This window comes from Canis lupus, chromosome 16 (genome assembly GCF_003254725.2).
Source record: "Canis lupus dingo isolate Sandy chromosome 16, ASM325472v2, whole genome shotgun sequence".
Taxonomy (NCBI): domain Eukaryota; kingdom Metazoa; phylum Chordata; class Mammalia; order Carnivora; family Canidae; genus Canis; species Canis lupus.
In genome coordinates this window covers 2,378,471-2,392,994 of record NC_064258.1, presented here as the reverse complement: position 1 = coordinate 2,392,994, position 14,524 = coordinate 2,378,471, and the positions used below count along the sequence as shown (strand labels likewise).

The 14,524-nt window shown below is 44.0% G+C and overlaps 1 protein-coding gene across 4 annotated transcripts in view; it reads left to right on the top strand.

Annotated features, from left to right (window-relative positions):
- CNTNAP2 (contactin associated protein 2) overlaps window positions 1-14,524 on the top strand; it is a 1,981,926-nt gene that overhangs the window by 1,715,962 nt on the left and 251,440 nt on the right. For all 4 annotated transcript variants that reach the window (XM_025433996.3, XM_035700120.2, XM_035700122.2 and 1 more), the window contains one exon: window positions 9,803-9,973. In XM_025433996.3, the coding sequence (XP_025289781.1) occupies window positions 9,803-9,973 (171 nt within the window). The remainder of the gene's footprint in view (window positions 1-9,802; window positions 9,974-14,524) is intronic.

The window sequence follows — 14,524 nt, the reverse complement described above, 5'->3', positions numbered from 1 at the left end:
TACCCGAGACAGAAATATGAAGGAAGAGCAGAGGGCACAGCTATTTCCCTTACAAAACTAAGTTATTCATTTCTCCACCTCTGGGTAATAATTTTTGCCTTTGAATCCCATTATACTTAAGGTGACTAGTGTAACTAGTTAGGCATGACTCACGGTCCCAATAAGGATAGTGTGAGAAGGTTTAGGGATCTAGCATGGAGACTCTGGAGAGCTTTAGACCTGCTCCCCATCTCCAAATATCCGAGTACACAGAACCATGCATTCAAAATAAAATAAAATTACCTCTTTAGTACTACAGTGCTTTATACACACGGTTGACAGATTCAACATGTGAGTTTCCACGACTGATTAGGACACCCCAGCTTCATCACATCCCCCATGATGGGGCTACTGGTCAGCTCACAGTAGGTGCAGGAAGCATCGTGACCTCAGGTGTTTGACTATTCTATTCTCTTTGTCTGCGGCATCCTGACCCCATTCTTGAACCAAACCATAGGGAGACACAAGGTGAAAGATTTGCATTGTTGACACCACCCACGAGCTCTGCGTTTTGTGGCAACAGAAAAGACTTGCTGGTGAGGGTGACACCTTGCCAGTTACTAACATTTTAACATGGAGCCCTTCATTTTGAGGTTGAGCTTGCCGTATAAAATCAGGCTGGGAGCTGAACAAAGCTACTTTTACCTTTCCTGAATGTACAAAATGGTTTAATTAAGGAAGTCATTTTTTTTTTCTACCCATAAGGACACCTCTACAAATAGACTCAAATCTACATGCAAATGGAGCCATCTGGCTTATTGTTGTAAATAGCACCCAGCCCCTGGTAAACAATAGAAGGCTCATTGCATAACTCAAAGAGTACCCAAATGTCTAACCTTGGGGTCACTAAAAATTTTCAGAGTAATTTGTCTCCTCAGAACTCCTATTTACATTAAAAACTGCATACCACTTAAAGCAAAGACGGTAGCTACGTGTCTCAGTGTGGTCCCAGGACTGGGCCACTGGATGGCTCTGAGGAAATTGCTGGTTGTGAGAGCCATTGGCATCCCAACCACACCCGCAGCCATGGCCTCACCAAACCATGGCCCACAGCTGGAGAGCCCACGTGCAGTCTCCTCCTGGTCGGCCAGATGCCCAGTCTTCCAGCCACTGGCTCTTCACCTTTTCCTACATATCTAGTTACCTAGTAACTAGTTACCTAGTTACCACTGAGGAAACAGGAAGAAAGCCTACAGGTACCTCTGGCATACCTTTGTTCAAGTGAGATCATCTATAGATTATCCACTTTCTTAGGTGCTCAGCTGCTCCCTTGTTCATTAGATTTTTGTTCAATGGCTGCTCTACAAAACTATTTATCACATTACCAAGGCTCAAAGTGACTCCCATTTGTGTGTATGTGTCCTGAAGGAATGTTTTTTAAGTCAGTAAGGAGACGAAGAAACAGGGAGCACACAGTTTTGAAAGCCAATGAGCAGAGGGGTGAGAAGAGAAAAAGCCAAAGGGCAGACATAGGTATGAGTCTGAGATGAGCCATCTGGCTGGAGAAGTCTGAATTGGAGGTTATCTCAATTTAGCTGGGGGTGGTTTGCTGCTCCCCCTTAGAGAATTCACCCACGGGGTACGGAAGCCTTGGGAGGGGCCTTGAGGTTTGCTGACTTCCTCTATACCTGTTTCAGAAGAAACTGTTTTCCCATCCTCCCCCACTCCCTGGCTAAGCCCTCAGACAGTGACTGCAAGTGACACCAAAGCAATTATTGTCCTCTTGGTATTAGTAACAGTAATAGTAACATGTGGAACACTTACATTGTGCTCAGCACTCTGCTAAATGCATGTCACGGATTATCTTCTGTGATTCTCAACAACCAATAAAAGACGTTGCATTGTTATGCCATTGCACAAATGAGGAAATGGAGATTGAGGAAGATCAAGAAACATGTCCCAAGTCGCCCAGTGGGGATGGGTAGCAGAGCCAGACCCTAGAGCCTGCATGGGGACCAGCACATGGCAGCTTCGCCACGTGACAAACCAGAGCAGCCCCCACGAGAATCATTTACTGTCACCCCACCGTCCTCTCCAGCCCAGCTCCGCAGCACTCCTTGCTCTTGCTACCACCACCGTCACAGGGGTACCTCTGGCATGTCACATGTTCAGCTGCTTCTTTCCTTACAGTACAGGAAGACCCATGAGTCCAGACTGTGGACAGGCAGATGCGAAGCAAACTCTAGCAGGTTCAGGAATGGGAGTGGGCAGGAGGCCCTGTGGGGCGAGGCTCACAGAAAATTGGTTGGAAGTCTCTGTAGCATCAGCTATACCCCCAGTTCACGTTCTCCAATCATGCCAATGGCTCTCTTATTCACCCAAGCAGGAGGTGAGAGGTTAACACTCCAGAAGTAGGCACCAAAGAAAAAGGAGTCAAAACTCCTCCATTAAAACAGAAGACTTAGAGATCTACCTAACCATCTAACTATGAACCCCCTCCACTTCCCTCTCTGAGCAACCAGAACACTGACCATCACATGTATATTCCTCATGAAAAAGTTGGAAGATTTCTTCTCCCAAGAAATCGAATGATCTATGTCCCAAAAGAGGTCACAGATGTTGATATTTGGAGGCCCCTCTATGAGATAGGAAGCTCCCCACATTGTAGGAAAGCCCAGCCATCAATGAAGCCACCACCACCCCCAGACCACATATTCACAGAGTCCAGTCCACTTGCTAGTACTTCACCAGTCAGCATGAATGGATACGAAAGACTCACCAACCATTGAAGGTGATGTCAAGGACCTCATGAAACAAAGAGTCCAAGCTAACAATAGGGCAAGGAAAAAGATCTCAGAAGAAACAGAGATAATGCAGAAAGCAGAAGAAAACCTTTTAAAATGAAATTTATTTTCTCAAATAAGATATTGCATCAAAAACTAATAACAATAGTAGTAATAGTAGCAACAAACAACCTAAAACAGAGTGCTATAAAAAGGGGGACCATCAGAGAACAAGAAATAATACTTGGAGGTGAGAGATGTAATTGCTGAAATAAAAACACAATCGCAATGCTGAAAATAAAGCTGAAGGAATGTCCAAAAAAGTAAAGCACAAAGAAGAAAGATCTAAATTAGTAATGTGAAGGAGTAAGAGAAATAAAGGTAAATATAAAACTAATAGGTATTTGAGAAAGAAGGATTGGAAAAATTAAATCCCCAGACCTCACAGGGGGAAGAGATCCATACCAAGCAGCTGTACAAAGTTTCATTTAAGGGAGTTAAATATCCTGACAGTTTCCAGAGGCAAAAAGGTACAAATGATATAGGAGAGGCAAAAGCTGTCCTCAGTCCTCTTAGGGTTCCTGGCTGGATCTAAAAATTAAACTGACAAAGGTAGATTAGCAGAAGAAAGCATACAATTTACATAAAGTAAGTTTTACATGACATGGGAGCCTTCATAATGAAATGGTTAAACTTGAGTGATTCTGTACTAAGGTTGATGAATAGTAGAAAGTCGTGGAAAGACGTGATAGGACCATGTATGAGCGACGTGTAGTAAGCTGGTCGAAACTCGGCAAGGTTGTTCTGATTCCTCACAGGTTCCTTTGCCTTTCGAGATGATGATGTTCCTTTTCTCAGGGAGAGAGAGGACACCTCACCTCAGGTCTATGACCTGCTTCAGGGGAGGGTCAGAGAGTCCTTCCCACACCTGCCATTTCTTATATTCCTTCAGCTCAAAATATTCAATATGCTAAGATGCCATATTTGGAGGGAGCGCGTCTTGAACCCCATCAGTTACGTGCAAGATGTAGTAATCAGAAAGCATTAGCTTTCTTGGTAACAACACAGAAAGCTTGAAGATAATGAAGAAATGCCTTTAAAATTCCATGGCAGGGTAATTTTCTGAAGTGTCCCAATTAGGTGTGAAAGTAGAATAATGACTTCAGAAAAGCAAGGATCTGGAAAGTTGACCTCCTACATTCCTTTTCTGAAAAAGCTACAGGTGGATGTGCCTATGGAAATGAAGGTGTAGACCCAGAGAGAAGGATCACCCAAAGTCACAGGGTCCAGAAATTTGGTCATTTAATACTGAAAAGTAGCATAAGGACGGCCTGCAGTCATGGCAAGAGACAGGTCCCAGGACGGGGGCTGTGCAACAACCCTGAGAAGAGTCAGCCCACAGGGCAGTAGGAAGACAGAAGCTGGAGAAGGTGCCTCCAAGGGACAAAAAGGGGGCCACTAGATTACTCAATGTGTGTCATGTTGCAAACATTTGTGGGAAGAGTGTTATAGATGGGTTGAAGGATTTGGAGAGAATTTATGACAGGTACAAAGAAAACCAAGCCAATGAAAAAATAGGTGATTATTGAGTCTAGAAAAACAAAAAAAAATTATACACAAAAGAAAATATAATTAGATTTTACTAGTTGGCTCACTAGTAACTAATACATAGTACTAAAAATGAATTTCAGTATAAACAAAAATCTGTGAGTTTGCTAGTTTGGGGGAATATGGAGAAAGGGAAGGAGATGTGCTTGTAAAAAATGCTCAGTCTTTACTTTGCTTTCAGAAAGTAGACCAAATGTATCTAAAATGCAAAAATTAATACATAACGGCATATATATTTTACAAGTACAAGGATATAACTGAAAGAGTTAAAAATGTAGGGGTTGTGGTGGGAGGGGTGGAGCAGGGAGTTGCATTTTGCAATGTCCCTATGTCCCCTCAGTCCACTACTGGACTGTTCAAAACTATGTACCTGTAAGACTTGGTTAGAGATTAAAACTAGGCTTATAATTAATTGCTGCTGTCAACTTAAAAAAAAAAAAAAAAGGTAAATCAAAGCAAGCTCAAAATTATCCAAAAAAAAAAAAAAGAGGAGTTTATCTGGGAATAGCAGAGGAATTGTGATTTGGGACACCTAGACCATAGCAAGCTCCAGGCATCTGTTGAGGGTTTGGGGAAGGCTGTATTTATGGGCCAGGGCATAAGGAGAGGAGAGAGTCCAGTTAGGTCTGTTAAAATAAAAAACAAACAGAGGTCAGCTGTGAAAATTCCCTAAGCACACAAAACCAGTCCAGTCAGACAAACAAAGCTCAATTCAGCTTATTTTTCAAGACCAGCCCAACCGAAGTCATTTCTTGTTCATGCGTCTGGAAACCATAAGCAAAAATTTCCTGAGGTGGTTATGCTGTAGCCCCTGACCAAGCAACCCCATTCCAATATTATCAGATGTCTGTAAATCGAGCATTTATGAGAAATCAGTCAGCCAGTCTGTAAAGTCTGTAAGTTTTATTTTCATGGGGGCCCGTGGGTGAGAGTTTCCATTCTATATCCTATCCTACAGTTCCATTTTAGTTTGAAATTCTTTAATACTGCCCAACAGAAAAGATCCTTGGAATGTTTGAAGTCAGAATCCCATACCAAATAATCATCGGTGAGTTTGAAGAGCTGCTAAAGAATTTGGATGAATGGATGACGCTGCATTTTTTATTAGCGACTCACTGAGGTTTGCAGGGATACTGAGGGCCTGGTTGGTCGGCCCAGCCCCACTCTCCTGCACTGGCTGGAGGTACCTGCTGGCTCTCTCGCCTCAGGACATGAGCCCAGGCCTGGCCCACGATGTGTTCAAAAAGCTTCTTAAATGGCCAAGTGGTTTTCAAGCTGGTGGAGCCTTCCACCTCATGCCCGCCATCTTGCCCAGCCTTTGATCATTACTGTTGTGCAGCCCTCGGCTGGGGCCCTCCTCATCTCTGTACCTGCCTCGTTATTCTGTGGCTGTTGACTGGCCCCTCTGGCCTCAGATATGTACTTCTGTCCTGCTTCACACCTTCCAGCCTTGCCCCCTTTTGCCTGTCCACACCTGCTGAGACACCAGTCTTTGCCGTACAGCAAAATCTCTTATTTCCAACTTGGTATTCTCATCCAATATCACCTTCCCCTCTATAGCCCTGACCTTGATAGCAAGTACAAATTGCGGCTGTTTCAATAATCTTAAGGTTATGAGACCATCAGTCTTGCAAATGCGGGGCATTGTTCAATGAGGTCTGTAGGGAAAAATAGAAATTAAGTCACAGGTAAGAAAAATTACAGTGTGCTAGTGGAGGCAGGGCCCAGCTATCAGGAGGTGCTAAAGTAGTGTCAGCTTTTATTTATCTTTATTTAGTATCTTCAATACTCAGGTTACCATAAAGTAGATTTTGTCCCATGAGGACTTTGCATATGGAGTGGAATTGGATGTAACTGAGGGGGCAGCTATTCACTTATTCACTGGTTTAATAATTATTTATTGAGTACTTACTAAGTTCTGGGGCCAAAGGTTACAGAGATGAAATGGTTTTCTCCTAGCTTTCCAGGAGCTTATGGTCAGTTGGGAACAGAGTAAACAATAATAATGCTGTAAGCTCCTTGCCTTATGAAGCACAGTGAGCACTAGAGAAAAAAAAAAAAAAAAAAAAAAAAAGCACACTTCTTATTTTGTTATAACCCGGAATCCCAGAAACTGAGCTACAGTCTCACTAGAACAGGTCTCACAGAAGTTCATCAGGGTCTGGAGCAGTGGCAACCAAACTTTCTTATTGTCCACCCTGCTCATCAAAACCTTCGCACCACGTATCCCTGTTTCCTTAACCAATTCCATGAGGGACCACTAAATAGAATTTCTGATGTCCTCTGCTCGTGCCCTTTGGCTCCCCTTCAGCACCTCAAGTCTGACCCCACTAGTCAGGTCCCGAGAGGGGCCTCCCTGCTGCCGATCAAGAATCTGGACTTAGCCCGTTCATCCAGGGACTTGGGACATACAGCAAGTGACAGCACCAAAGATACCAAGAGAGAACCCAGACATTTCCGGGAGGATGACTGGTAACTACCATTTGCACAAGACTCAATTTCCCCGCGAATATGTCTATTCAAAAGGCTAAATTAGTTCGAAGTTGCTTAGTGAGCATAGAGTTAGAACAAATGGAATTGTGGTCTGTAGGGATCTTTCATCAAACTGGAAGACCTGATTAAACTGCCCTTCTCTTCTCCGGGGACATTTCTGTCTGAATAACCAGCGCTGGACCTCAAATAAATACTGACATGTTTTACTTTTAGCTTTCCTGTTTCTAGAATCATTTTAGACAACTGCCCTTCCGTTAAATACATCACCACCTCAGAAAACGGGAATGCACCTGATTGGAATGAAACTTTAAAATGTTAATTACGTTCATGTCCTGGGCATTCGGCCTAAAGAGACAGAATTGCTTTGCGTTAGGCTGAAGAGTGGCTGAAGACTCTGATCCTTGCAACCTCCTTGGTTGGTATAGGGCTCTCACCCAATTACGAGGAGCTGCATCCTCCAGGCCCTGGGGACCCGGCTTCATTCCTCCCAGAACTCTGGTTGGTGAGAGGGCTGCAACTTCTAGTTTGATTTAGGTTTTCCCTTGAGAGACCTTCGTGCTCAGACAGCAGGGAAAGGTGAGCCCTACGTCCCCTCACAGTATTTTCACCAGATCTTGAGTCAGGAAGAGGACTCGGCCCTCAGATGATAGCAACTTACACAATCATTAAGATTCTTTCTTTTCAGGATATTAGTCTAACCAACATCATGCCATATTCTTCTTCCCAAGAGGAAACTAGTCTATTTTTCTACTGCTGAAAGCTATGATATTGCAATTTATTTATTTTTTATAAGTTTATTTTTTATTGGGGTTCAATTTGCCAACATATAGAATAACACCCAGTGCTCATCCCATCAAGTGCCCCCCTCAGTGCCCATCAGATATTGCAATTTAAAAAAAAAATAGCTCAAAACTCCACTTAGACTTTTGGGACCCCTTAAATAATAGGTTTGACCACTACCACCACTGTTTTACCTTAATGAAGACATTTATGAACATTTTGCACTGACTCACTGGTTATAAATTGCCGTTCACTTATCTACATGTCACTATATACTGGGTATTGCTGAGAATGAAAACAACATGAATTGAATAAGAGGATATTTAAATATCTCAGTAAATAACAACATCATATATTTAATTTAAAATTATAGTTTAAGTATAGCAGTACCAGCACAAAAATAGTTTATTTAAGAATAGCAGTTGAGGGCACCTGGGTGGTTCAGGTCATGATCCCCCAAGTCCTGGGATTAAGCCCCACATTGGGCTTCCTGTTCAGTGGGGAAGCTGCTTCTCCCTCTCCCCTTACTCCTCCCCACTGCTCATGCTCATTCTGTCTCTCACTCTCTCTCACATAAATACATAAAATGTTTTTTAAAAAATAGCAGTTGAACTTAATATGGCATATGTGCATACTTTGTGTGAAAAAAGGGAAAAAATGCAGGAATAAAAACAATTAGAGTGAACTTGATTGTGTTCTTTGAAGGGAAGATACAGCAAAAATCAGTAAAAAGAAAAAAAAAAAAAACCTCAGATGTAAGAAGAAAATTTTGCACAGACAATTTACTGACCTTGTTGGGTTTTATTCAGTGATTCATGAATCAGGAAACATCTAATCTAGCAGATAGAAAGTATCCCTGACGAGCTATGGGAAGGAAGTAATTTTTCTAGACCAAAGTGAGTGAGAACAAGGAAGTTGCCCTGGGCATATGCTGATTGGCTAAAGCGGGGTTACTTCCCTTGTAGGGAGCAAAGGGGGGGCACGGGGCCCAGTCAGGTAAAGTGTGCTGAGCAGACAAAAGCCTTTTGGCTTTTCCCTCAAGCCTTCCTTTTGTGGGAGAGCAGGGTATTGAAACTTCCTTAAGTTTTGGTTTGTTGATGTGGGACTTAGCATGAGTGACTCCATTTTGGGCCTAACCTGGTGATGTTAACAGGGGGTTGGGACTAAAGAGAAAGGCTTCAGTGGCTATTCTAAAGCATGCTCCTGTATTTTAGTCCTTAGCGTCAATAATAAACATACTCAGAAATGTTCACATTCATAAGGACTTTCTCCCCTGGAGATAAAGTCAAGAGTCAGCTCCTGGTTGTATTAAATTCTCGGTCCATCTGTTCTAATGGGATGTGAGTCATAGAGCTGGGTGTTTTTATTTTGCCCTGTGAACTGCTTCTCTCCTGGGGACACTGCCTCCCACCAAGTGAGCAGGTGGCAGGGGAGGGGGTGTACAACTGTGTCTTCCCCATGGGTTCAAGGGTAGAGGCTGGTTGAGAGCCCGTAGCTGGGCTCAGCTCAGCACTCCCTACCCCCTCACCTGAAATCCGCAGGAAGAGGTTGGCAGGGGAGACATTCCCTTGCCTGTGAAGGTTTGGACTGGGAGGGGTGGGAAGACGACTGGCCTTGCCTGGTTGCCTGCTCATCCCACCTTTTCTTCAGCTCCCCACTCCCCAGAGCTTCCGCCTCTCCCCACACCTTATTCCTGCAGCACCTGTACCCAGCATCTGAGCAGGTGCTGCTTATTCAAAGACAAAAATGGATGAGAAGCAAGAGCAGAAGACCAAAGACCTCATTCCTATCCTATGCCTCTGGGTTTAGCCCAGGTGCCTCTTGCACCACACTTCAGCCACTGGTACATGTGCGTGAGTTCAAAACAGCACCCCCCACCCCCCACCGCCGCACATGGTAGTGCCAGGGGCTTCCCTCCATTTTCTCCTCCAGGGTTGCTCCCCAACTTTCCATCATTAATAAAACAGTCTCTTACGCACACACGTAGAACTTCTGGAAAGCCAAAAATTTGGAGGGGGATTTTGTGTGGTGATGTGCAGCAGAAAGCGAGGGCACAAGAGTTACTGCCAATGGAAACTTGGCAAAACTCAAGAAATGGCTGTCTTTCTTATACCTCTCATGATGAAGGTACAAATAACCCTGTTTCTCCCCTTCCACAGGGAATTATTGGAATGCCGCCTCCTTCCCAAACCCATCATCCTACCTGCACTTCTCTACTTTCCAAGGGGAGACGAGTGCCGACATTTCTTTCTACTTCAAGACATTAATCCCCCGAGGAGTGTTTCTGGAAAACCTGGGCAACACAGATTTCATCAAACTCGAGCTGAAATGTGAGTATAAACTCTCTGTCAACTCGTGAACAGCCTCTCTTGTCCCTTCCAGCGGATCCCAACCCTGATGAACTAATGTCCCTGGATCCCAACATCAATGGCAGCCTTTGTTCTGGAAATGGTGCTGGAAGGTAGATACACAGACTTGAGAAAGACCTTGGCCCCCTGCCTTCAGATTGCTCCAGAGGAAACCTGCACAGTTAGAGATTCCCAGGCAATGCAATTCGAGGAAGAAGATGAGAGACAGAGACTTGTGCAAAGTGGTCGGGAGTAAGACATAAGGGACTGGGAGGGATAATAAAAAATTAAAAAGAGGGATACTAAAAATTAAGGTCTGTCTGAGTTAATGAAGCAGCAGAGACAGCATTGGGTCATACGAAGAAACTCTTGAGTCTGCAGCTTTCCAGAACAGGCCCCAAACCCACATACCCTCTAAAGGTCTCCCTTCTGAATTTATTTCACTAAGGGTACAGAAACTATCATAACCAGAGCAAGAGCAGATGTTGCCTAGCTCAGCCCAGCTTGCCTTGGATCCCAAAGACCTTCACGAGGTCCTGTGGTTTGGGAAATGCCATCTGTGGAAGGTAGGGGTTCGCCAACTGTGAGAAGTGCAGTTCTCCTTATTCCCGAGCCATTTTATCCTCGGGCCAGAAGTTAAGGTTCTGGAATGTACAATCCATAAACTCCCAGGTTTGGTGAATATTTGCAAGGCTCTCTTAGCTGTTCAGACCAAGAAAGAGTCAGCATAGGTGACAGACGTGACCAGAACTAGAATGGGCACACAAGTCAAGGTCCCTGTGTCCCTCCACAAAATATCAGTATCCCTCCCCACATCGAAAAGTCCCCTTTTTGCTAGTCTATACCCTATTACATGAGGGCCTGAGTCACTGGGTCTGGACCCATCATGTTCCCAAACCCATTCCCCAGAAATATCTGATGGAATATTTTTCTCTTTTCATAGGTGCGATTATGCAATGTGGTCTTTTAAAAAGGGAATCTCGGGCAATGTTTTTCTGCTCTAATCCCATGGGATTCTTTTTGTAAAATAGTGGATCGTGATTAGCGGTCTTTGAAATTCATATTCTCAGGTCGAAATCTAAGTCCTTGGATAGATTGCTTAATCTCTTTGAATCCCGATTTTCTGATCTGTAAAATGGGGGTGGTAATTTGTAGGGCTATTATGATAATAGAATATGGATACTCATAAAGCTTTTATTTCAGTCTCTAGGAGGTGTCATTATCATATTCCTGAGGATGCTCATTACAGATCTAATCCAGCCAGATCTGATTGAAAGGGGAGACTGAGAATATTCTAACCCTAGAATTAAAAAGTTAACAAATAGTCGGGGACACCTGGCTGGCTCAGCCAGTAGAGCATGTGATTCTGATCAGGGTTGTAGGTTCAAGCCTCACTTTCAGTGTAGAGATTACTTTTAAAAATATATATTTTTTTTTAAAAAGTAAATAGTCATCCTCTCTTTACATGAATTGTGGACTGGAATTATCTTGAAGGGATTTTCACCTTGCACAGTTAAACTGTTTTCCAACTTCCACGTTGTATTTTATATATTTCATGTATTTTATATACTTTCAAAGAGAAAGCTCACGATCCATATTTGAGTAATTCTACACGCTTCCATAAAATTACTTAGATTCACCTTGTCCTTATTTAGTAAGCCTGAGCCAGGGTTGGAAAGGAGACAGACCAAGTGTAGACGGAGCAAGCAAGGGTTTCTCCTCAGCTCCTGCATAATAGAATTCCAATTATTTCTGATGATGAAGGATCTTCCGAGATGCTCTCAAAGTTTCCCCAGTCTTTCTGTCATATGAAAACTCTGTGCAAAGGGAGAATGATAACCTCGTTTTGTCATAGAGTTTCCCTCCGGTAAAGAAGCATGGCACATTCATGCTACAGGCGGGCCTCTGCCCAGAGTCCTCCGGGTCTTCTAACAGTTACTAAGGGTAGCTGAGATCCCCCAGTGCAGAGCTATGGAATATTCACCCATCATGATAGAACATCTCCAGTGAGGTTCAGAGGAACCGAGGGGAGAAAAAAAAAGGGCAGGCTTCTGTATTTGAGAATTTCTGTATTTCTTCAAAGCAAACAGGAAGGGATGCTTCCATGAAGGACATGGAGGGAAATATGGCCACATGGAGCTGCATCATGTATGACACGGCTCCAGACTCTTCTCTGCAGGGTGCACGGGCAGTGGGTGGAGGTGGAGCACCCTCTCCCCGGCACCTCTCTCTGTCTCTCTGTCTCTCCTGTACTTGAGGCACTCTGCACACCTGTTTTCTCATCCAGGAGCTCAGGGAAGAGGATTCCTAAAGTCATACTTGTAAAAACTGTCTCTACGTGGGGTTTTTTTTTCCCCCTTTAACTTGGTAGGCTTTCTGATCTCTCTCTGATAGGAATTCAGATTTTGTTTCTCTGCTTGTGTCTCTGAGGAATTTTTTCACAGTTCATGCCTACACAGTTCATGGCTTCCAGAATAACATTTCTGTTAATTAACTACATCGTGCCCCCCTGTCAGGAGTAGGAGAGTCTTGACTCTAAGAACAGTGAGTCAGTTATACTAAGTTAATGAGATACCATCAACATCTTACTGTGAAAGTAAAAAAAAAAAAAAACATGCAAGAGAAAATCAGACTGATGCTGTTCATTAGCATACTTCACAGGTGAGATTTTAAGGCCGTACTTCACGCACTCTGTGTATTTGTTCACTCATTCAGTGAGTGTTTATTGAGTACCTACAATGTCCCAGATGCTGTGCGAGGTGCCGAGGGAACGTAGTCAGAATAGGCATGGCTTCTTTCCCTCAGAGGGAAATCAGACTTCTCTCTGTCTGTTTTGGAAAGTAGACAAGAAAATCAGTAGTTACAATAAAAACAAAAATAGCTCGGTTTTATTCAGGCTCCCTGTGTGTCAGGCGCTGTTCCACGGACTTTTTGTAAAATCATCTCGCTTGCCCACCAGCCTTTGAGACGGGCAGTACCATTAACATCTCTACTTTACAAATGAGGAAACTGAGGCCCAGGGCAAGTAAGTTGCCAAGATCACCTAGCTAGGAATGGCAGGCCTGGTGCCTGACCCCAAACATTTTTGCTCTGTCCCAGAGTCATTGCTGTTAACACCAGACCACACCACCTCCTAAAATACATTGAGGTGGTGGAGAGCTCCGAGGGGGAAGATCCAAACCTGACCGGAAAACAAGGAGTGCTTCCCATGGAGTGTGATGCTTTAATTAAATTGTGATGGATGAGCAGGAGCCACTCAGGTGAAGGAGGTAGGAGAGGAATGGGGATCAGGAAGGAAAACACGGCAGGAGGAGCACACCAGTGAGTGAGGGTGTGGGGGATGGAACCCAAGGGCTCCCAAGGGAGCGGCCTGTGTTTTGGGGAGCCTTGTGCTGGGGAGCAGAGAGCTGGAGCCAGATGGGCTGGCAGGGGCAGAGCACTCCATGCACTCTGGGCTCAGGGGACAGATTTGGCTTGACTTGACCCTAACAGTTACACTGAACAGGGTCAGAACACCATCAGATTTGCGTTCACCAGAGAGAAGATGGAGAGGCAGACAAGAACCGATGGGGGCTTATGTTAAAACAGAGGCAGAGTGGATGGAAGGGGGAGACAGCAACATAGGGGTAGAGATGTGAGGGATCCGTAGGAGGTAGATTCCACTGATTTTTAAAAATGGCTCTCACGATGAAGTAGAGAGCAAGGTTCTAGAATGAAACCACATTTCTGGTTTTGACTATTACACAAGTGTAGCACCTTTTACTAAAAAATATGGCGTTTGAGGGCAAAACACAAACAACACTTGGGTATCTTGAGTTTGCGTGTCTCCCAGATAGGGTAGTATCTATTCAGGTGGGCACGTCTGAAGGGGGATGTACATACAAATCTGGATCCCAACAGAGAGACTGGTGTCAGAAATACAGTTCGAGAGTCATCATCACTGAGGGAATCATCAGGAAATAAGTATTTGGTGCCTTCAGCATGAATGAGATTGCGCATAACAAATGTATAGAGACAGGAAAAAAAAAAAGATGTCTAAGAACAAAAATCACATTTAAGGGATAGAAGGAAGCAAAAGAGCTTGCAGAAGATGAGCAGAGAAGTAGGGAGACAGTGAGATCCCGGGATCAAGTGAAGAAAGAATTTCAAGAAAAACAAAACAAAACAAAAAGAGTGTTTGGTACTACTGAGCTGCGAGGTCACTAAAATAAGGACATAAAGTGTCTATCAAGTTTAACACGTAGAGGTCACTGTCAAAAAGTCAGACAGTGTGGGGTGAGTGGAGAGGAATGTAGGGATTGGGAACTCTGGTTTGGTTTTGTGGTTTTGTTTGTTCGTGCAGCTGTTGTATGTGGTAGAAAACTGAGCTCACATATCTATTAAGGAGGAGAATCTTGTGAACCAGAAGGGTTTGGACGAACGGGAGGGAAGGGCTGTCTCAAGGAGTGAGACCCCCAAGGAGGTGGAAGTGCGTGAGATCCAGACTCTAAACATCTGAAGGGGCTGAGAGAAACAGATCAGAGTAAGGAGGAG